Below are 25,179 nucleotides of genomic sequence, written 5' to 3' on the forward strand. Positions count from 1 at the left end.
AGTTATTAGTATTTTAGCATTTGCAGTGGGTTTTAATTAAATGTAATAATATTTATACATTCAGGATTAGTTAGTCATTTTTATACTAATGATTTTCTAAAAATATGTTCCGTAGCCAAAACGTTTGCCGGGTCAACTAGTATATATATATATATATATATATATATATATATATTTTGAAATATGTGAGTTTGGTGTTGATATATATTTTGATGAGTTATTTAGAATCGGGCAGTAACACCAAGTAAATTGGTGTTATTATTTACTTGGTGTTACTGCCCGATTCTAAATAACTCATCAAAATATATATATATATATATATATATATATATATATATATATATACATAGATAAAAGAAGAGTATATAGATCGCTCTCTCGGGCCATATTTCGTTGCCACATTCCTGTGTTAGTTGAAGCCCCCCTCTACAGATGGCACTAGTCGCCTGAACAGGTGCGTATAAAAAATACTATAGAAATGAACCAAAATTATATGGACCGTTTTAATTCAAAATTAAAAAAAAAAAAAATTAAAAAAAATTTTTTCTTTTTAAAAGCATTTATTTTTCACAAAAACATTCTACATTTTACATGTACATAAATATACACATTTTCCACAATGTGTATATATATATATATATATATATATATATATATATAACATTATATATGATTATAATAGATGGTATTAAGCTGTATAAAAGTTTATACAGTAAACACGCGATGTGATCTTCTATAATATCGACATCGTTATTATAATGCGGTTATCGAATCTACGCCACAAGAGGATTTTAAACTTGCGTGCGCTTGTGTGTGTTACAATACACGCAAAGCTCGCATTGAGTTGTCTCACGAGACATAAACACGCGCTGTCGGGGGTAATGACATCGTTGAATTTCATGTGAGATACATGTCGTGCGCTGGTGTGTGTTAGCACACATGCAAAGCATAATCAATGACGTCACACGGCGTGAAGCAAACGCGTCGTGCGCTGCGTTGTGTGCGTTGTGTGCTGGTGTGTGTGACCATACAAAGAAAGCTTTACATCAGCGCGCCGTGGCCACTGGTGGAACCGACTGTTTCTTTGACGAAAGCTAACAAAATGGCGCAATATGTCAGGAATTTGTCATGTATCAAGTTATATTTTCTTTTGTATAATAATTACATTCGTTTAGTTAAGCAACTTGTTTCTAGTGATAATTGTAGAAAAGTGTAGAAAAATGACACCGTAAGTATATCATATATTATTTATATAGATATGTAATTACTTCACGATTTTGAATTCCATTTAGTGCATTATATCCTGGGATGAAGAAACGTTATTTTATGTCGATTTCTTTAGATGACAAAGGAGGTAACCAAATAGCATATCTTACAAAATCTGAGGACAATAATAAGGATCGTTTAGCAAGGTTAAAATAATTATTTTACTAAATTAAGACATTAACATATCCATGTGTTCGACATAACCTCACTTCTTAAATCTCTTAAATTAGTCGGTTGAGAAGCGGATCGAGAATGATTGTTTGAATATGTAAGTCACTACAAATATAATAGCTATACAAATATATATAAATAGCAAACACGTATGCCATGCTCATATTTATTTCAGAAGTCGTACAAAATTGGAATGAAACGATGAACAATATACAGATCTTTAGACAGGCTCAAATAATGTATGTTTAGGAGCAACTTGAAGATAATGGAGATTTATCTTCTTAATATGTAAGTTGATTCATATATAGTTGCTGTATATATATTATTTGGTAACAAATACATTATATTTATAATTGTTTTAGAAAACCTCTAAAATTGGGAACAGTATGTCATATATGCATGAACTTGATTGATGTATTGATGTATAATGAACTGAAGATAGAATGAATTCAATCAGGTTAAAAAAAATGTATGTGCAAAAGCGATTTCGATTTAGATTTGTCTCCTGAATATGTAAGTTGCTACACATATGGGGTGGTATATATATTATTAGATTCAATAAAACACATTATGTTTCAAATTGTTTTAGAAAACTTCCAAGAAGTACATCATATATGAATATCCTGTATCCTCGCATTTGATGTATTGAACTGGCGATAGAATGAAATCAGTCAGTGTTAAAAATGTATATGTAAAAGCGACTTTAAAATGATGGAGATTTGTACACTGAACATGTAGGTAGCTACACATATGGTAGCTGTATATATATATTATATTATATACAGTAAATCACATTATGTTTGAATTTGTTTTAGAAAACTTCCAAAATTTGGGGCAGTATGTCATATGTGCATAATCTGTATCCTGGCATTTGATGCAATGAACTGGCGATAGAATGAAATAATGAAAAATAGGCAGGCTGTTTGATGTATAAGGAAGTGGCGATAGAATACTTATGCAACACTTCACACTTTACGCCCCAAAAATAGAATTACGTTCATTAGATATACAACAATTTTCATTAAATATACTGTTATTAATATGTTAAGATTGAATAATTTGTAAATAGTTTTCTAGTATAGTTCATGTTAAAATTTTATAATTTCTAAACTACAATTCTAATTTGTAATATTTAAATATTGTAAAATTTCTTATTATTCACGTGAATAAATGCTTATTCGTACAGAAAAGAATATTAATTGCATTACGTCATCACTTTCAGGTGCTATTACGTCATAACTGAGTCGCCATTTTGTATGACGTCATGACCGAATCGTTTTCATTCGCCAATGACGTCATGACTGGGGTGAACGCCTTACGTCAGACGGTCTTATCATAATAAACAAACATATGTGGGTCAACGTCGATTTTCATGTATCACGAACGCCACGTGCGCCAGAGACCGAACCTCGATAGTTGTTCGATAGTTACATAAATTTGCGGCCGTATCCATTAAATATCGAGGAAAATGAATATGGGAATCGCATGTCACACGACCTAAATAAAATATTGCCACGATGTTGTGGCCATATCGCATGTTTACTGGGCTGTGTGCAAAAAGCATAAAAATGTACATAAATGTACACGCTACCCACAATGTATATATATATATATATATATATATATATATATATATATGTGTGTGTGTGTGTGTAATATCATTTTAGCATATCAGCCTTTCATAATACAAAACGAATAGAAATGTACATGAAGTATGTATTATTTATATATATACATATACATATATAACCACAATTCATACCATAAATATATATATATATATATATATATATATATATATATACACATATATACTTATTTTGATTAACATTAAGTTACATAATATCTATGATGTACAGTCTCTATTTGGGAATCTTTTCTGCGCTATTGTTAATGTGCATTCAAATGTTGGTTCTTGTCATTATTATTATTATCATTGTCTTAAAGAAAAACAAATCATTGATATTATTATAATAGTACTTAATAGTTTTCTTATAGCATCTACAATAAGACATTTTAGAGTAAAGCTATTGACATCTCTTTCAGAATAGTCAAATAAGCAATAAGCAAGTGCACATTAAGGGTGTTTTATCCCTTTGCACTAGCTAGAATTTTATCATTAATCATGATTATACTTTGCCTGTCATTTGACAGTTCCTGAAAATCTATACAATGTGATTCCCTTTATCATCATTAAACAACGCAGATAATATTTCTTGTAATATAAAAATGAAATTATTAATACTTAAAAACTTTTCCTGTGACAAAGCCAAACCTAAGTTAACCTTTGCACTAGCTAGAATTTCACCATTAATTGAAAATTTCCTTCCACTTACGATTATATCATTAGTGTTTTTAGTATGTTCCCCAAACTGACTTAATATATAATTACGAGTCCTACTGTTCAATATTAGTGGGAGATCAGCAAAGATTTCAGCACATTTCAGACTTCATTCTTATTGTTTTTTCCTGTGTATTCATTCATCTCATATCAATACTTGTATACTTGTGAATGTGTTTAGTAAACCGTCTAAACATTTTACAATTAAACGTATTTTCCTTTTATATTGCTGAAAAAATCGATGTAGAATTATTAGTTATGAACCTACATTATTAGAACAAGAATAATTTATATTTAGTTATTTAATAACATATCTTTCAGAGAGCTGACAGGAATTCTCTCTGTCTATAACCTTAAAATTTCTAGTATTGATTGAAAGTAATTTGAAGTATGCATAATAATAAAAGTACTCACTTAGATTGAAAGCCGGCAAATATTATTAACCATTTTACTTTTACTTCGTCGTTTCTCGCTGGAACTACATAATACATGCATTTTTCTTGGTATTTCTTCATCGTTAAACAATGCACTTCGACAGCTTATTTGTTTTTTACTTTAACAAGAGGATCCATTAAATTCTGCTAATCGGCCATTTAGTTTTACCGTACTTCAACTGTCAACAAGTAGATCTGTACATCAACTGTCAACAGCGTGTCAAATATTATGGCGGTTCTTTTTCGTGTTGCGACCATAGACCTTATACAATACATGGACTGCTAGTTGAGCGCATAAAAAGTGTCAAAAGATGTTCTATGGTATGAGGGCATACGAGGGTAATTTTGCGGCCGAGATATGTCAAATACGAACACGAGCTTTACCGAGATTAGTCGAATGCACTCGATCGCTTAAATTTTACAGTTACTTGGGTTCACGTGATGTTTGATCGCTCGGGTTTTTAAACTAAAAGAGGATAAAAATATACCTGTTGTAAAATTGTTAAAAGTAAAATGTCTTCTAAAATGTGTTTGGTCTGTGGTAAAGTTCCTGATTGCAGTAAAACCTGTTCTGAATGCTTCGCAAGTATTCCGGGAAATTCGACATTCATCGATATAAAAAATCGAGGATATCTTTCATATCCTTCCGATAAAATGTTTAAATTAAATTTATATATAGAAACCCTAATTCGAAATTCTTTAAATTTAATGTACAAAAGTTCATATGAAAGCACGATTCTCCGAAAGTTGAATGATTTGGGACTTGCACATTTTTTTAGATCAAGCCATTTCCAGCAATTTGTCCAGCACTATCATGACCTTATCAACTTTGACGCAAAAATGTATTTAACAATTAGAATGCACCATGAAGAACATAAAAAAAGCAAAGTTGATAAATATGTACGCCACTTTCACACAAAAATTGTGCTTTTTAAACACCAATAATAAATATATTACATTTAAACAAATATTTCATTGTTGCTTTCTAATTTCCCATAATAGCTCTAGCCAACTGTTCTTATTTTCAGTGAATTTTATAATATGTAAAATATTTTTTAAATTTTTTTTCTTATTTTCCTTAAACACTTTGTATAACTAAAATAAATAAATAAATATATAAATAGTTCATTACATTCATTAGTTTAACATAAATTGTATATTATATAATATTTTCCCAACAATTTCGAACACACGGACTTTCATTTGACGTTCAAGCGATTGAGTTTGACATATCTCGGCCGCAAAATTACCCTCGTTTGCCCTCATACCATAGAACATCTTTTGACACTTTTTTACTTGAGAAATGTATGGGGACTAGCAGTCCATGAAATTGTATAAGGTCTATGGTTGCGACGCGTCCGTGTCGTTTGTTATCAAGTGAACTTTTTCTTGTTTATTAATATTATTACGTTGTTTTTAATTAATTTTTTTGCTATTTACATTCATGTTTACTCTTTTAGGCTTTCTCGTTTATTATATCATTCCGTATATTCCATATATTAAGATTAGGATACATTTTAGTATAGTTTCAATTAGGTTTAATTGTTTTTTGGATATTTAATTACTTTTTATTATTATTCGTACTTCTTCACGTTTTTTTAACGCCTATTTTCTTCCTTATTCACAAAGTTTAAATTAGGTTAGGCTTCGATTTTAGGTTAGGTTAGACTTTTTATTATAATTTATAGTTTAGCATTATTTGTTATTACGTATATTCTATTATATTCCTTCAATTATTATCAAGTTTGCGCCATGAATATTGAATGAGATTCATTTTGTCGAGAGTGCCAGATACCTTGCGCCACTCGCGGGTCTTTGTTTTGGCACATGAGACAGAAACATGGTTTAAAACCTGAACTGCCTAATATCTGCTCATTACACAACAACACATTTAAATAGAAATCGTCGTTAATAAGGCATGTTAAATAAATTCACAACGGTATCCCTGCTGCTACTAATAATGTATCTTCATTACCCTTTGTTTCTGCCAAATCTTGTTTTTCAGCAACCCATTCACCTGCAAGATCTTTTACACACTTCAATTTACCTTTTTTCAATTCACATATGTCCACATCTTCGACATTACTCTCCAATATCAATTTCATTGCTCCGTTCACCTATGCTCATCCACATAGTTCCTCGCAAATCCTTTCCTTCACGTGCACATTTTATTTCAACATCCTTTACACACTTCAATTTACCTTCTTCCATTTCACATGTCTCTACATCTTAACTATCATTTTCCAATTTCAATTCTTGGGCTTCACATCTTTATTTCCACAACCTTCTATCATAAATCTTAGCTCCGTACAAGTCTTTATTTCTACAACCTTCTTCATCATCAACCTCAGCTCTCTACATGTATTTATCTTCACAAACTGCTACACCGTCTACTCATTTTAACATTAATCCATCTTCCATTCCCAATTCTCCACTCAGCTCGAGAGAACATTTTATAGGTATGTAGTGCTTTACATATACTGATTATTTGTATTCTGTATTGTATAACTTATAAATTGTTCTTTTAGGTACACAATCAAGAACCAGTATATTATGATCTTTGCTTGATAGGATATTATAATATGTTGCATCGACTAATCATACAAATGGATTTAAATAGAGAATAAACCCAATTGTGTTGGCATCATTATATTTGATTTATATCAATTTGACAAATTAATACATATGACTTTCTAAGGTAGAATGACCTGCAGCTTTTGCAATTATAACGTAGCTATATGCACATGAATACATTTTATCAGTTGTCATGGTTTTTCAAACTGCGAAAGATATAGAAATCTTATTAATTTAACAATATGGTTTTTGGATGGTGAAAGTAGTATAGTTTTTAAGTTTCCACCTAAATTCATCAAATTTACTGAATGTCCTTTACTGGAAAGTTGTAAATAAAAGAGTTAATAATAAAAAATCTAAATATTAAGCAATCAGTATCTACTTCTTTCTGTTTGGCTTTGGCTTGCAATAATTTTCTCATGCTTCATATCGTTTGGATGTTATTATTGCATGGTTCATATTGCAAATAATATAAAATGTTTATATATTATTGATTTTTAATAAAAATGTTAAATAAAATAAGTACTATTCTTTTTTTATTCTTTGAAATTATTAATATTTGATCTAAAATAAAATAGGGGCTCAATCCTGGGACCGTCACTATTTAACGTCTACATTCACGACATACCCACTGACGCCGACACAACGTTACTGACGTTTGCTGACGACACTGCCGTATACAAATCATCACGCTCACCTACACTACTGACTACAAAGATACAGACACACATAGACAAACTAACTGAATATACTGACAAATGGCAAATTAAAATCAATCCGCAAAAGACGGAGGCTATTCTTTTCACAAAGAGCCGAAATGCCACGACTAGACTGACTGACTTGGACAAAATTAAAGTATTGGACTGTGAAGTTGAGTGGTCCAAGGATGTCAAATATCTTGGTGTGACCCTGGACCATAGACTCAGCTTCACAAAACATGTTAATACAAAAATTGGACAGGCTTACGGGATGTTAAATCTACTGAGACCTCTCTTGAACCACAACAGCCCGCTAAGCGTGAAGAACAAGCGAACACTTTACTTGACACTAATAAGACCGATACTGACATACGCCGCTCCGGCATGGAACGCGACGACTAAGACTAACTTACGAAAACTACAGACATTACAAAATAAGACACTACGACTCGTACTCAACAAAATAAGGGACCCACTGACTAGACATTACTACTCTTCAAAATACATACACAAACAGACTGACTTACCGACCATAATAGACTTTATAAAAAAGCTCACTGAGAATTTTTATCTAAAATGTGGGGATCATCCTAATGTTAACATCGCGGGCCTCGGCCAATACACAAGAGACGATATTTGGTATGGCAATCACGCCATGCCAAAATATATACTGATCGACCCATAGCGGTAAATGAAACTTGGCTCGACGCAAATATTCTCCCATAAAGTGAATAAATCTTTTATTTTGTTTTTCTCCTTTTTGAGTTATTATTTGTTATTATAAATAGTGCTAAGTGATTTTTTTTGGGGAATAAATTTTCTTTCCTCTTTTTTGTCACAGAATTATGTCACAACTTGTATATCTGAAATACTTATTATTGTATTGATAGAACAAATATGAAGGATGATATACCTACGGGTAAAAATCCGAAATGAGAAATATTATGTACACCATAGATAAACAAGTATAATAGATCGCTATGTCTGGCGGTTTGACGTTACCTCGATTGAAATACAAATTTTTAAAAATAGATGGCAGCACATGTATAATATTTTAATTACCCCTGGTTTTACTTCTTAATTTGTACGTATCGTATACAGCCCCAAAAACCTGAATAATTTTTTTAACTTCCCGTAGGGTAAGTTATTGTAATGGGCCGAAAATCGGAATTGAAAATTTTTACATTTCTCGACGTTTTGAAGGTTTCTGAACATTTTGGCATACCTCAGAAAAAATGGATGTGTGTGTGTGTGTGTGTATGTGTGTGTGTGTGTATGTATGTGTGGATACAAATTTCCAGTCACGTTTTAGGGCGCACGGATCAACCGATTTGAATGGTTCAAAAAACATTCGATTCCTATTGATAGGGAAAAGAGCTGATTAGTTTTTGGTAAAGGCAGGTCCAGCCGTTTCGGAGATACGGAGCAAAGAGTGCGGAAAATAGAAATCGATTTTTTGAGAGAACGGAGTATCCGATTTGAATGATCTAAAAAACATTCAATTAGTAATGATTGGGAGAAGTGTTTATTAGTTTTTGGCAAAGGCAGGCCCAGCCATTTCGAAGATACGGAGCTAAATATGTAAAAAATGGCAGTTTTTGAGAGAACTAAGCGTCCGATTTGAATGATTCAAAAAACTTTCCGCTTGTCTTAACAAAATAATTGATTTTGGAAAAAAAAAATTTTGTTCCATTTTTTTTTTTAATTTTTTTTTTTTAGTTTTTTGTTGAAACAAATAATTTCAACTTTGCAATTCAGTTTATATAATTCTTATAAATATTAGACAATGTTACAATATTTATAATAATCTATTTGAAAACATTCAGTATTCCTCGAACATTTCGTTACGGTACGGGAAGTTCCAGCAATTTGCCTTAAGGCACGATGCCACCCACCCCACTAGTTAATATTGGAAATAAGAACAAATCATACGAAATACAAAATATATATTTTCAAAGATATTACATATGTTTAAAGAACAATTAAAATTATGTTTATATTAACAATTATAATTACAGTTATGGAATGTTTGAAAATATAATAATTATTATACATAATTATAAAAGTATTATAATTTCACAATTATGCTTAAATAATATTTCAAAAACTAAATATCTAAGTGAAGAAAATCACAGAAGTATTTAACTAAACTAAGCACAAATAACTGACTAATATTAATTACTTAATGACTAATATTAATATATTAAAATCTTAAAAACTAAGAAGAAACTACAAGCACAGAAGCACGCAATGAAATTACAAATTTAGAAGGAATGACAAATAATACAAAAATTTAAAGGGTTAAGAAAAAAACAAATAATTTGTTAAAAAGTACAAATACTTCACAAACAAAAAAGTCCTAAAAACATAAAATATATATATTGATATCAAAATTGAGAGAAATTCAAATTCCTAGGATTAAAACTCATTTACGAGACATTGTTCTTTATTAATTCTGCATGTAATAGTTATTTCGCTATCTAATGAATTAATAGTAAAGTTGCATTTAACAAAACCTTTGAATAGTTTCTGTACGAGTGTTTTATAACATTACATTTAGCCATGTTCCATCATGAAAACATTATCATTGAAATTGCCATAAAAGATCAACAAAGTGTTTACAATAAACAGAATAATGTTTTATGTACATACAATTGTTTATGAATCAAAAGATAAAAGCAATATTATAACACTAATCTTCAATCAAAATACATTAAAATATTATGTATGGTATAGACTCTCTTTATAAGTGTTTACATTTGCTAATGTAATAGATAATCTTATTAAATATAACAATGAACTTACGTTGATAAACATTTGAACCAATACTAGTTTACTTTATAAGTGTTTACATTTGCTAATGTAATAAATAATCTTATTAAATATAACAATGAACTTACGTTGATGAACATTTAAACCATACTAGCTGAATAACTGTTTTGCAACTTCAACAATATGAGATTCAATCCAATCATATAACAATTCCGAAGATAATGGTATTTCATCAAACATCAAAACACAGTATCTGCTACTAATACTTTTTAAAAGAAATAGCTGAACCTAATGTTTTAAATAGACACTCATAAATACCGCTATACACTTGTATCTCTGAATGCAACTTTCTCAATGTTTGAGGACATGGCAAAATAAATATTTGTCTCCAAAAATAGTAGACCTTTGGAGACTTTTTGTACGACTTATTCCTTAAATTATTGCATTGTTTATGAATCCTTCTTGTCATTACATATTGCATTCTTTGGTTGTCAAAAGTACTCCTGCGCTTTGTTCGTGCATTTTGCAGCAATTTGCAGGTACCCCCAAGACACCTATTCAATATAATAACATGTTGACATATCTTGATTATATATAATTATTGCTGCAATTATTATTAAAAAATACCTTTGCGGAAACTTGTATTGGAATAGCTAAATATTTTAACCCGCACTTGACACTTTTTGGGTACTATAAAAACACTTTGCCATATTAAATTTCACAAATGTTCACTTAAACAAAATTAATTAATTAGAAACAACACGAGTTCAAAAAGTTAGGTTATTCGTACAGCCATACAGCAATCAAATACTTGACAGCCACTTGCATGAACCACGAACAATTTGTAGTTGAAATTGAGTGCACATGAGCCATCTGTTTTTAAAAATTGAAACTACTCAGGACCAAAACAGTGCAACGCGCATTTGTTCGAAGATAACTCCCCATGATGTACACATATATATTCAATGAAATATATTTATTTAATTAATTAATTAATCTAAAATAAAATTGTTTAAATATAATTTTTAGTAAAATTATTCATTGGGCTAAATGATATTATTGAATTTGCTATCATTTACACTAGCTATATTGTTAGCAAAAATAATCTCATTTTTATTATTTACACAAAATTGAAACATGTTGCTTTATTCCATTGAGTAGTGCAATTACTAAAAATGTATATAATTTGCAAAAGGTGGCTGCAAATTTGATTGTTTTATTTGTCCTAACGCCAGTAGGCTATATTATCACATTCAATTCTAGTTTGAATTTATTTTATTATTATTATTAACGTCCTAGCCTTTATTTAGTAAAAACTAACTGCAGTCAAATGAGTCCCTACTCATGACAAATTTGAAACTTGATCTTATAATACTTGAATACCAAATCAAAGCACTCCGTAATGTTGGTTTTAATATGTTCTGGAATAACTATATTTCGTTCTTTCTCAAATATTTGTCATAGAGATTAAATATAAATAATTTGTTATTGCAAATTCCTAAATCTCGACGTTAAAGGCCAACATCTTTGCAAGATTCGATCCTAGACAATATTTGAGTATGATATCTCCATCATATATTATTATATCGTATAGGATCTTCATATTTGGTTTTCAGGTTTAAACTACTTTTTTCGCCGAACTATTCTTGTCGGCGACAACTTCATGTCGTCCGTGAAATGTACAATCGATTTATGACAGCTAAACACTCGTTCCGACGACAACTTCATAGCGTCCGTTAAAAGTACGATCAAAGGTCAATGACCGTTTCTATGACCGCTAAACGTCAAAATTAGCATGGTTTAAGGTCGTGTTTTAACAAGCGTTTATTATATTGTCTAGGTAATCTCTTCATAAAAAATTTATTACAATGGTCGCCATGTTTGATTTACCTATCTGTCATATGTCAGATTCGATTTCAAAGTGAAAAAAAACAATGAAAACAAGCGCGACCGGCGGCAGGGGCTCTAACTAAACTCGGGTTACAGACGTTTGTTCTGAGATTACCGGCCATGTATATATATATATATATATATATATATATATATATATATATATATATATATATATATATATATATATATATATATATTGAATGGTAGAGTCTTGGATTTGTGTATATTTTGTAGAGTTTCGAACAAGAATCCAAAAATAATACAAAATAAAAAACAAGAAAAGTTTTTAATAAACAATTTCTTTATTTAATTATTTGTTTTACTGTCGACGTTTCGGAACTAGGTACGTTCCATCTTCAGGACATCTGTCAAGAAACATGATCTTGATGAGATTTTAGCAAACAATATGTTTAGGAAAAGAAAATAGATTTTTCTTAAATAATAAATTAATTGCAGAAAAAAAAATATATATAATAATGTACAGAAATATGTTAATATGATCACAATGAAAATGATAAAAATGATAAAAATAAATGAGTGGATTATCAGAACAGGATATTAAACATAATAGAAAATTTTTTGAAAGTTATGGAAACATTTTGGTTTATTTTGTATTATTTTTGGATACTTGTTCGAAACTCTACAAAATATATATATATATATATATATATATATATATATATATATATATATATATATAAACACCGTGCGGCCCGCCAAAAAATTTGAAAATTTATATTGGCCCATGGGTTAAAAAGGTTGCTCGCCCTTGGTCTATGGTTCAGACACTCTTCACTTTAGATACTCTTCTTTTATCTATGCTTCACTTGTTTTGACAGAAGCCATGTTATAGATGCTCTGCTGTTGGTATGCCTGCTCAAAATAATTTCTGATTTTTTAAATGTTGGTATCGTGATTTACTTCGTTTCAGCACTATTTATCCTGTGTTTAGAGCCGTGTATGTTTATTGACTCCCATGTTGACAGTTAAAACTATTGAACGCTTGATAATTGGTAATAGCATTTATCTGTCAAAAGTTTTCGAACATGTGTAAATGGTTCATGAAACGTACAAATCTTTAAAATACATTATATTAAAATAAAGAATATTACTTCACTTTGTAAAGTTGGATATGATTTTCATCAAATTAAAATTATATTACTGTTGATTGGAGATTGTGTTATTAACTTAGGAATATTTAAATGACGAATTCACGAGAAGGTAACTGAGCTTGTTTGCACGTAGTAATATTGCATTAATAATTAATTTTATAGGAACTATATTTATTTCATATAGATATGCTAAGATGGCCAAAGACAACTTCGGGAACCTTTCTAGGAATGTCTTATCAACATTTAATACGATTTATATTTTCACAACCGAGATTTCATTAAATAAAGAATATGTAACATTAAAAATAATTAACGATCATAGACATGGAGTTATTTGTTCTGTAACACTTATAGTAATAATTTACATGAGCTTTATTTGTATATTTGCGATTATATCATTTTGTTTGAAAGTCAGAGATATTACTCAAAACAATTATAAAGAAAAGATGAATAGCGAAAATACCAATATTGAAAAGAACATTGTAAGTGCGTTTAATTGTATAGGAGATGGTAATTTCACTTTGCAATGTAATGATTTATTTAAGAACTCTGTCGCTAATAATACTATAGACATTGAAAATATTTCAAAGACCAAGTCAGTGAAGTCTCAAGCAACTCCAATCTCATCCAATCAATTACCAAATGCATCTAATTATGAAGAAAATATTTGTTCAAAATCTTTTCCCTTTGAAAGTGAAAAACCTCCTTTGCCTAATAACAGTGATTTATGTACCAACAGTCCAGAATCGAATGTATTTAATTTTGATTTACTTCCGAATAAAGATCATATGTACAATTATCATTTACATTCGCCACTGATGGTTGACAATATTGCTTACTACACTCCTAAAACATGCAATAGCCAAGGTTTTTCTGAATATAATACATGTGATAAATCAATTGGTTTAAGTATGCCAGCAAGGTGTCAGGAGAAATCAGAAACATGCAATATTGAATGCTCTGTGGATTTTGATGGGTAAAATTATAATAAAACGATTTTAATAAAATTATATGTTTTTTTATAAAATATTGTTTTTGTTTATTACAGAGTAGTTAACTCTCCCGAGAGTTGTGAATATTATTCTGCAAAGTCAACAATCAAAACACCTGAGTATTTTAAATTTCCTGAGTCCCAAGAGTTAGTAACTGATAATATGTGTGAAGATTCTATAAAAAAGACTAAACAGTGGTTAATTAATGATAGAGAAGATGACATAAGCACTGTTTTTGCTAAAAACTTAAATATAGACTGTTCTACAATAATGCATCGACGAGCTCGTTTAAAATCAATCTCTTTGGATTCCACAATAATAGATTTTATGGACGACCCTTTGCCGACCACAACTGTGAGTGCTTCAGAAAATGCTTCAGTGGTGATAAACAATAATAGTGTTGTTGATGCTAAAGATATTGATAAGCGCAAGAAGTTGAGAAATCTCAAATCATTGACTTTAAATCTGAACCATAAAGATGAAAATTTGCAACATAATATCTCAGTACGTGATTGTGCTTTTAAAACTCCAACTTTAATTCAAAGTAAACAAAAAGCAATTTCCTTGGATTTAAGTGATGACTGTACTCCGCACTTTAAGTTTTCTATGAATAATACAACTATTCAAAATATATCTGCATCTGTGCCAAATACACCAAAAAAGTTTATCAAAAAAAATGCAAGAACATTTAATCAAACAAAGAGAAACAACTACAATAATATGAGTTTTCCAGAGTCGTTAAATATTTTTCAGATGGGTAATGTATGCACAAATTTAATATGTATTGTTCTTGGTATAGTTTTTCTAATGCATGTGAAATTTTGTATGTATACAATATTAACATATTGATTCATGCAACATGTTGAAAAATCATGATGTTTACAACTACATTCTACAAACTTTTGAATTAGAAATTCTAATAAAAACAAAAATGTTTAAATTTTTTTTATTCTGAATGTTTTGTATATTTGTGTAATACAACTTTAAGCATTATATATTGTGTTTTTAAATAATATCGGCTCTTTATGAAAAGAACAGCAAAATTTAAACAACATAAATTCAATTTTTTATACTTTTTTCTTCATATTTCAATATAAACTAATTTCTTTCTGTTTTAATGTATCAATATTTGAAGAATTAATAACGGTCAAATATATTACAATATTATAATTACGGGAATAAATAAATTATCATGAACATTTTTGTTTTTATTTGAAATATCTTTTCAATACTAAATACAAATTTGTATAGTCATTTTGAGTGTCACTTTGGCTTGACTTCAGTACAATACTTAGAAAATTATATATACCTTCACATTTTATGTACTTTATTAACGTTATTCATTTTGCATTTTCTTCCACAACATGAATCTACTAAAAAAATTTTGAGTACTGTTTTGAAACAAACTATGCATTTATGAAATTCAAGTTAGTTCAATGTACCTCAATATCATGCGAACACATCTATTTATATAAAAATGTCTGTCAGACTGTACTATATGGATTCGAAAGTGTTACATACGATCGGCGTGAAATTTCGGGAAATTATTGAGTATATCCCTGGACATATTGTCGCATATTCTTATTGCAACCATTTGGTAAGGGTTTTTGATTATATTAAACTTTTGTGAACAGATTTCGAAATTTTTCATAAAACTTAGAATTCCTGGCCACCAACACATTGTCCAACAGACTAATAGAAACATGGCACAGAATTTTCTAGAAACAACTTCACACCGGTTTTCTCAACTCAGTCCAATCAGATGTTGCGTATCCGTTTGGCTCCAAAAGCGTAATTTTTCTTGAGAAAACAATGAAAATACAAGTGATATGTAGCCAGTGGAGCACAACCAATCAAAGCACGTCTCGAAATGACATATTTAGGCGAGCGCTACGAATTTGTGGTCATTCATATAAATATAAATATGTAATGTTTTGCTCGATTACTAGACTTTGTTAATAAATATGTAATTATATGAATATATAAATATGTATTATATGAAGCTTGTGTTTGTGCACTATAATCAATTCAATTGTCGATATTAAGTTTGTTTGAAACACAACAATTGAAAAGCGTAAACTTTATTTGCAAAATAAACAGATGAAAATTTCCACATATAGAGAACCTCTTTTGTCTCAGAACAAAATCTGGTGTCTGGTGCACACGACGCCAGTATTCCTTGTCAGGAACAGTCAGGATTTCTGTCGTAAGGCGAGCAAGAATTTTGCGCCAGATTTTCACCTATTTTATGATTAATAGTAATTTTGTGCATTTTCAAATAGATTATTATAAATATATGCTGTGAATTTCACAATTCATATTTTATAGGACTAAAATATTCTAATGCTTATAAGCAGTGGTGTTGTGCTAAAATTTCTTTTGCCGGAACGCTCAAATTAAAAGAACCGGTTCTCATATTTCAAAGAAAAAAATCATTACAAAACCGTATTTAATGTATATTATTTTGATTGGCAACTATGCAAAAAAACATTTTGAGCATATATATGTTTATTACAATAATAAGAATGTTTCATAAGTTGTTAAATCATAAAATACAAATAGTATATTAAACAACACTGAATAAATATTTTTAACAGTTTTAACATGAATTAATGTTTTAATATTAGTGTAATGGTTTTTATAAAATATTCCAAATAGAATTATGTTCAGGCTCTTGGAGTTGAATTTTTCTTGATTTGTTGTCATCCGCTGAACGATGAGACCTTAACCAAGTTTTTACATAATTATTTGGATTAAATAATTGTTGTGGTGGGCCATTCATTTTTATAAATAAAAGATTTGCTAAATTTTCAATTAAAATTCTATTTCTCTGCTCATTTAAAATAATATTCATATTGCTGAATCCGCGCTCACATTCTGCAGAACTGCAAGGTACAATATTTATGTATCGAATTAAAATTTATATATCTTCAGGAACTACTTTGCCTCCAGTATCAATATAACCTCTAAACGCATTGATGGATCGCATAGGTGATGTTAAATTAAACCTGGTGCATAAAGACTGGATTTCCTTTTCTCCATAGCCTATTTCAATATCTGCTGGCCACTTTGTTGGATATAATACTCGAAATTCACTTATTAAATCGTTTTTTGTATGTAGTCTTCTAGTCATATTATTAATGAGACTCACAAGGAATTGATTTCTATTAATAATAGTAATTTTTTTATTATCTGTTAAAGTTTTTAGACCCATGTATACACTCTGATCAGTTTTTGAACGAGTTTCATCAGTTTCGGCTTGATGAAAATGTCCAGCAAGAGATTTTAAATTCTGCCAAACTGCATTAACTGTTCTGAATGAACTAGCTATCCACCTTATTCCTAAAACTCGTCCTATTTTTTTAATTTCTTCTCCCAAATTCTCCGCACATGAATCTAGTTCGCGTTGATTTTTAGGAGATTGATGATGAATGGTATATAATTTATCCATAAATTTTTGAAAATGATTTACTTTTACGACAGCATTGTTAACAGAGAGCTCCAGACGATGATTCAAACAGTGCCACGTGATTATTTTTGGGAATTTATTCAATAATTTTGTAGCCATTCCTGACATTTTTCCTAACATTACGCTTGCTCCGTCACTGGTAAATGCAATTAAATTTTGTTGCAAATAATTATCGTCGAAGCCATATTTTTCCAAATTATTCAAAAGGCATTCTGTAATGGTGGATGCTCTTTGATCGCTCAATTCTATTAAATCTAAAAAAATGTATCGCGGTTCGCTGATTTCATTTATTTCAAATTTTAAAAATATAATCAAAGTAGATTTTTTACTTAACGTTGTAGATTCATCAATGAGAATCGAAATCTTACTTTTTTAACTTCCCGTAGGGTAAGTTATTGTAATGGGCCGAAAATCGGAATTGAAAATTTTTACATTTCTCGACGTTTTGAAGGTTTCTGAACCTTTTGGCATACCTCAGAAAAAATGGATGTGTGTGTGTGTGTGTGTGTGTGTGTATGTATGTATGGATACAAATTTTCGTCCACGTTTTCGGGCGTACGGATCAACCGATTTGAATGGTTCAAAAAACATTCGATTCCTATTGATAGGGAAAAGAGCTGATTAGTTTTTGGCAAAGGCAGGTCCAGCCGTTTCGGAGATACGGAGCAAAGAGTGCAGAAAATAGAAATCGAATTTTTGAGAGAACGGAGTATCCGATTGGAATGATCTAAAAAACATTCAATTAGTAATGATTGGGAGAAGCGTCTATTAGTTTTTGGCAAGGGCAGGCCCAGCCATTTCGAAGATATGGAGCTAAATATGTAAAAAATGGCAGTTTTTGAGAGAACTAAGCGTCCGATTTAAATGATTCAAAGAACTTTCTGCTTGTCTTAACAAAATAATTGATTTTGGAAAAACAAATTTTGTTCCAATTTTTTTTTTTTTTTTTTTTTTTTTTTTGTAGTTTTTTGTATATCGAAATATTTCAGATTTTATGTTTAATTCTGACTATAGTTCTAATATACTTTACAAATAATTTCAACTCTGCAATTCAGTTTATATAATTCTTATAAATATTAGACAATGTTACAATATTTATAATAATCTATTTGAAAACATTCAATATTCCTCAAACATTTCGTTACGGTACGGGAAGTTTCAGCAATTTGCCTTAAGGCACGATGCCATAATTGCCTCAAGACAGAATTCCACTTACAGCTAGTTTTTAATAATTTCCGAACAAATTCTTAATTTCATATTTTTTTATATGTGGTTAATTATATTTGTGCAAGTGTATCTCGACCGTAAACCAGGTGCAAAAATTATTCCATTTAAATTTTGCAACTGCAATAAATTGAAATAATCCGAATATGGTCGGTCATGTTTGGCTAAATAATAAGCAGTTCTAAATACTAAAGAGGTGCTATTAATTGACGCCTTATTTAAAGCGTCTATTACATTTTCCCTTGGCTGACGCTGTTCGCTGTTTAAAATTTTTTCCGAACTAATATGCGTTGTTAATTTTGCGTGTTCAAAATTTTTTTTCTTAATGACGTTAACTGCGATTTTTTATCTTTACCGTAGTAAGAAACGGATGTGGAACTCTATTCTTTAGAAATATTTAAACCGCGGGCCTTAGGTACCCCCAAGTGCTGAACTTTGTTACAAGAAGAGCAACCTAATTTTCCGGATTCGGAAAGTAACCAAGGAAACTGTTTTTTTCTTTATAACCATGTTTTCGCACACCAAATAATAGGCCACGATACTTCTTCAGAATTATTGTCATCAAATTAACATGTTGATGTTGCAAGTTCAACAGATTCCAGTCGATCAATGTTGAAGTTGGTGTTGGATACTTGGCTTAATGTTGCATTTTCCTCGGTCATTGAGCCACCTTCGCTGCTAGTTTTTGGTTTCTTTTTGAAAAAATCAGTGATGTTACAGTTCTTTTTTCACTCGGCATATTGAAATTACTAATGAAATAAATACAATTATTTAATAGAAAAAACAGACATTTAGAAACACTATAGGCGAGCATTTAAGCAACACTTTAGGTTAAACTGAGATCCGTAGCGGGCAAATTGCGAGTAACGCGCGCTCTTATTATCTCATCAAACTTTTTTTAAATTTTCAACAAGAAAGTTGTAAAATGTAGTTAAAGAAGAAAACTAAAACATTTGCTAAATATATTATCACACATTGCTAATTATATTATAAGAAAAATGTTCCAAACAGTTTTATTCAAAATTTAATAATATAGGCGTATACAAAAGCTTTTACAACATTCTAGCTAATGTAAATTAGTTTTTACCTATGTATACAAAATAAAATGTTTGGGATACAAAATTTATATCGTTTTCGAAATGCCCTAACTTTGTTTATTACTAATTATCAAAATACTAAATACGTATTATAATACTGAAAAAAGGACAAAAACCGCTGATAAGCACCGGTCTTCGAGAACAAAGCGGCTTACCTATAGTGTGTTTATAATGAAAATAAACTATACTTACACTTTAAGTTAAGCGAAACTTACGCTTTTTGATCGCCACTTTGACTTATTCACTAACTAAAACTTCCACTTTCTATAAAATGTGTAAATAATTACTTAATTAATCCTTTAGAATAAGCAATTTGATCTGTCTTTCACAATAATTTTTTATTCTATAAATTATTATAAATATTAAATTAAAATAAAATAAATGAAAAAGATTTTTAAAAAGGACTCTTCTCATCGAGATATGTTATATGTGTGGAAAAATTTTAACGAGTGAAATGTGTTTGTATGTATAGATATGGAAAATTGAAGAGCTTTTCGTTTCGTCATTGGTTGAAAGAGTGAGATAGAAAAACATTAGTGGCGCTTTGGCCGGCGGAAAAATTACGAAGTAGAGACATTGAAAATATAGCTTGTGGATTTAAGCTGTAATCATTAAGCAAAATGTGTGATAAAAATTATTAGCAGTTCAAGTCGAACCCTCGACGCGGACGGACGTGTGAAAGTGAATGCTCTCGCGTCAAATTATTATACTGTGTATGTGAACCATAATCAAAGTATGAAATTAATGTAGTTTTTAAATAAGTGATATTTTATAACAGTGTACTTAACTTGTATAGTAATTAGTGTGTTGACATTACAAATTTTTGTGTCACCCTTATGGAGGCACAATGAACAAAGTTTCTCTTACCAAAACAAATAATATATTACATGAAGATTTGCAAACATGTTCGGATCAAACCACAGAAAAATTACGTCTCAATTTATCACATAATTTGAACGGAAATTCGATTAATTGTCAAGAAAATATGGATATTGAACAAACTATTCCACAACCGATGCCTCGGAAAAGCGTGAAAATTCATATAGAAAATCCAACTAAGAAGATCCGGACACCATCAGAAAACTCACTTTTGAACGATTCTTCATCTTGTTTAGATAATGTTCATCCTGTGTCGATTTCACACAACCAACAACCATCGATATCCAAACAAGGATCAAAAGTCATGAGCTTTGAAAAATGGATCGAGGTTAAGTACAAAAAACATAAAGCAAATAAACCTGCAGAGTATTGGTTAAACCCTACATTAACCAGCAATTCCTTTGAAATTTTAAATGAAGTTCAAGAGCCAACAGAGAAAGAAGTAGTATTAAAACCACCGCCAACTTTTGTCCATGATGTTAAAGACATCAGACCTTTGCCAATTTTACAAGAAACACACGCCAAAGGTAACTATACTAACAAAATTGTTGGTACAGATCAAGTCAGAATACAGTTGAGTTCTGCACAGCTATATAACAAAATTTTGAACCTTTTAAAAATTAGAAACACCCAGATGCACTCTTTTCAAAGCAAAACCAACCGAACATTTAAAGTAGTCATTAGAAATATTCACATATGTTCATGGTAGAATTGGAACAAAACATTAACAACAAAGACATCTTCAACATAGAATTTTTGAATAGAATTAGAGTTAAAATTGAGCCAAAAAAGCCAACAAGAGAAATTGTACAGTGTACAAAATGTCAAGGTAATGGTCACACTAAATCGTATTGTTTCAGAGACGCAAGATGTGTGAAATGTGCTGGCGATCATCCCAGTAAAAATGCGAATGGACAGATCGCATCAACAAAAACGTCAAATGCGTACTTTGTAATGAAAACCACCCAGCCAACTACAAAGGTTGTAAGGAATACAAACAATTATTTGCTCAAACATTTCCTCCAATTCGCACCAGATATTATCCAACAGAAAATACTATAAACAGACCGTCATATGTTCAATTTAATAAATCGTATGCGCAAGCCACAAACCCAATAGACCGAATTATCCCAGATCCAAATGTCTGCAACCAGCAACAAGCTAATTCCGACATTGCTGAGCTAAAATCTATGATGAAAGATTTAGTAGGCCAAATTAGTATCATACTAAATTTACTAACCACCGTCGTTTCAAAATTAAAATGAGTAGTAACTCATTAATAATTGGAATCTGGAATGCCAATGGTCTTGCTCAACACAGGCAAGAATTAGAAATATTTTTAATAGAATACAAAATAGATATTATGTTGATCTCAGAAACCCACTTTACAAACTTAAACTATTTCAAATTAAACAATTATAATTTTTACAATACTAATCATCCGGATGGAACAGCTCACGGTGGAACTGCTATAATAATAAGAAAAAACATCAAACATACATTACCAAAACAAATCTATCAATGAGCATTTTATACAAGCCACATCACTAACAATTCAACAACAAACTGAAAAATTAACAATATCTGCAATTTACTGTCCACCAAAACACAAGATCACCTGTGAACAATTTGAAAAAATTTTCGGAACACTTCAGAGAAAATTCATCGCGGGAGGAGATTTTAATGCGAAGCATACCTTTTGGGGATCTCGACTGGCAAATCCAAGGGGGAACGAACTTTATAAAACCGTCCAGAAACACGGGCTAACGACCCTATCCACTGGCGAGCCCACATACTGGCCGAGTGATCTGCGCAAATTACCTGATCTATTGGATTTCTGCGTCTTGAAAGGTATAGCAAATGAACACATTCAGGCTAAATCTTGTCTTGATGTAAGTTCTGACCACACACCGATAATAGTCACATACAGTACAAAAATTTTAGAAGACAAGAAAAATGATTTTTTAACTAACAAGTATACGCACTGGGAATTATTCCGAAACATTGTAGAGCAAAATCTTAACTGTAATATACCATTGAAAAACAAACATGACCTGAAAAATGCTGTTGATAAATTTAGTGCAATTGTAATAGACGCAGCTAGAAAAAGTACCCCCCCACAAATTAAAAAGAAAATCCACACTTGCTCCATAGATACCAAAGCTCTTATTGCAGAGAAAAGGAGGCTAAGAAAAAGATGGCAGCTAACCAGATCTCCACAAGACAAAACGCAATTGAACAGAATGTCTAAATTGATTAAACAACAGATAACAACGTTCAAAAACGACCAATTTCAAGACTTTTTATCCCATTTAACAATATCAGATCATTCGATTTGGAAAGCTACAAAAAACTTAAAACGTCCTGCCATTACTATACCTCCAATTAGAAAACCGGATAACACTTGGGCACGCAGTGATTTAGAAAAAGCAGAATATTTCTCGACTTACTTCAAGGAAGTTTTTACGCCAAATTCTTCAAAATCCTCGGAAGAAGAAGAAAAATTTATTTTTGATTCTTTGAAAGAAGTTCAGTCAAATTTTTCATCAAACATCATTATCAAAGTTCCAGAAATTACAAATGAAATCCGAAGGGCAAAATCTGCAAAAGCACCTGGCGTAGACAACATTAATATTAATATACTTAAAGAGCTTCCCTACAAAGCCTACCGTTTCATAACAATCCTGTTTAACAGTATAATAAGACTTAAATCATATCCCGATCAATGGAAAATTGCTAAAATTATAATTATTCCGAAGCCTGGTAAAAATCCGAATAAAGTATAAAGTTATAGACCAATTAGTTTACTTCCAACGTTATCCAAAATATTTGAAAAGGTCTTAATTAGTAAAATAACACCATTTATTTATGATAGCAACGTTATCTCCTCAATTTGGATTTTTAGAAAAACATGGCACGCCAGAGCAAATTCATAGAATTGTCGACAATATAAACAAGGCTTACCAAAACAAGAACAGTTCAGCTGTTTTCCTCGATATTAGTCAGGCATTTGATAAGGTGTGGCATCCCGGCCTACTTTACAAAATAAAAAATGCATTGCCGATTGATATATACCTAATAATAAAGTCCTACCTGGAAGGTAGAACATTCTTTGTTAGTGTAAGGGGTGAAACATCCTCATTGCATCCTGTCAGATCGGGAGTGCCTCAAGGTAGTGTCATTGGGCCACTATTATACCTCATATACACTGCGGACCTACCACAGAAAGAAGACATTTTGACAGCAACATATGCAGATGACACAGGCATAATGGCAACACATAAAGATCCCATAATCACATCAAAAATGCTCCAGGATCATCTTGACGTGATACAAAAATGATTAAGCTTGTGGAGAATAGAAGTTAACAGCAGCAAGTCAAAACACATCACTTTCACTCTTTGCAAAGGGACTTGTCCTGCAGTAAGACTTAATGGCGAAATTATAGATCAAACAGATACAGTCAAATATCTAGGTTTACACCTGGATAGAAGACTAACCTGGAAAGAACACATTAAGAAAAAGAGAAAGCAGCTTGAAGAAACCAGAAGAAGATATCATTGGCTCCTTGGACGAAAATCAAAACTTGACACTCATAATAAAATTTACCTCTATAAAGCCATCATCAAACCAATTTGGACATACGGCATACAGCTATGGGGATCAACTTCCAACTCAAACGCTTTAATAATTCAAAGATTTCAAAACAAGTTATTAAAAGAAATTTTGAAAGCACCAAAGTATGTTCCAAATTGGTTAATACACAAAGACACAGGCACTAGCACAGTTAAGGATGAAATAATCGCCTACTCGCACAAATATAGAAATCGCCTAGCTGATCACCCGAACTTGCTCGCGAGAAAACTTCAGAACAACTCTACCAGGGCCCGATTAAAAAGAAAATTTCTTCTGCACTAATCAACAATAGATAAGACCTTTGACAAATCACTGACAATGGTCAGATGATTTGTATTTTGCCAACGCCTTCAATTTCATGTCAAATATTTTACTTGTTGTCCGTTTCAGGACAGTTGTAAAAATTATTAAAATAATAAAAAAAAGAAAAAAATTATTAGCATTAACCAGCTGCAGGCGCATTTGGGTATTGTAATAAACTATGCCAGAGATGAGTAACGTACGGCCCGTAGGCTGCTTAAATCAAAAATTTGAGAAAAAAAACAGAATTTTTTCTTAAATTCTTTTGCTTTTTCTCAAATTCTTTGCTTTTCCTCAAAAATGATTTGTCCTGGGGTACTT

General features: G+C 30.8%; 1 protein-coding gene and 1 long non-coding RNA gene across 4 annotated transcripts in view; both read left to right on the forward strand.

The window, feature by feature from the left end:
* Positions 1-729: 729 nt before the first annotated feature.
* Positions 730-2,458, forward strand: LOC113370501. 3 transcript variants are annotated; one of them, XR_003366569.1, is made up of 6 exons: positions 730-1,228; positions 1,293-1,534; positions 1,613-1,725; positions 1,800-1,950; positions 2,027-2,175; positions 2,253-2,458. It is a non-coding gene; the product is annotated as an uncharacterized LOC113370501 (long non-coding RNA). The 3 variants fall into 3 exon arrangements; XR_003366570.1 differs by having other exon boundaries at positions 731-1,228; positions 1,343-1,534; positions 2,027-2,171; positions 2,253-2,455; XR_003366568.1 differs by having other exon boundaries at positions 732-1,228; positions 2,027-2,171; positions 2,253-2,454.
* A 10,706-nt stretch (positions 2,459-13,164) lies between these two features.
* The window catches only part of LOC113370517, a gene marked incomplete in the record, with an annotated part of 302,645 nt that continues 290,630 nt past the window's right edge, over positions 13,165-25,179 (forward strand). Inside the window, 3 exon segments of the mRNA XM_026611191.1 lie at positions 13,165-13,370; positions 13,446-14,237; positions 14,310-15,010. Of these exon segments, the coding sequence (XP_026466976.1) occupies positions 13,456-14,237; positions 14,310-15,010 (1,483 nt within the window).

This window comes from Ctenocephalides felis, unplaced genomic scaffold, assembly GCF_003426905.1.
Source record: "Ctenocephalides felis isolate EL2017-DRISC unplaced genomic scaffold, ASM342690v1 CF-g0.4_SCAFFOLD_01492, whole genome shotgun sequence".
Classification (NCBI taxonomy): Eukaryota; Metazoa; Arthropoda; class Insecta; order Siphonaptera; family Pulicidae; genus Ctenocephalides; species Ctenocephalides felis.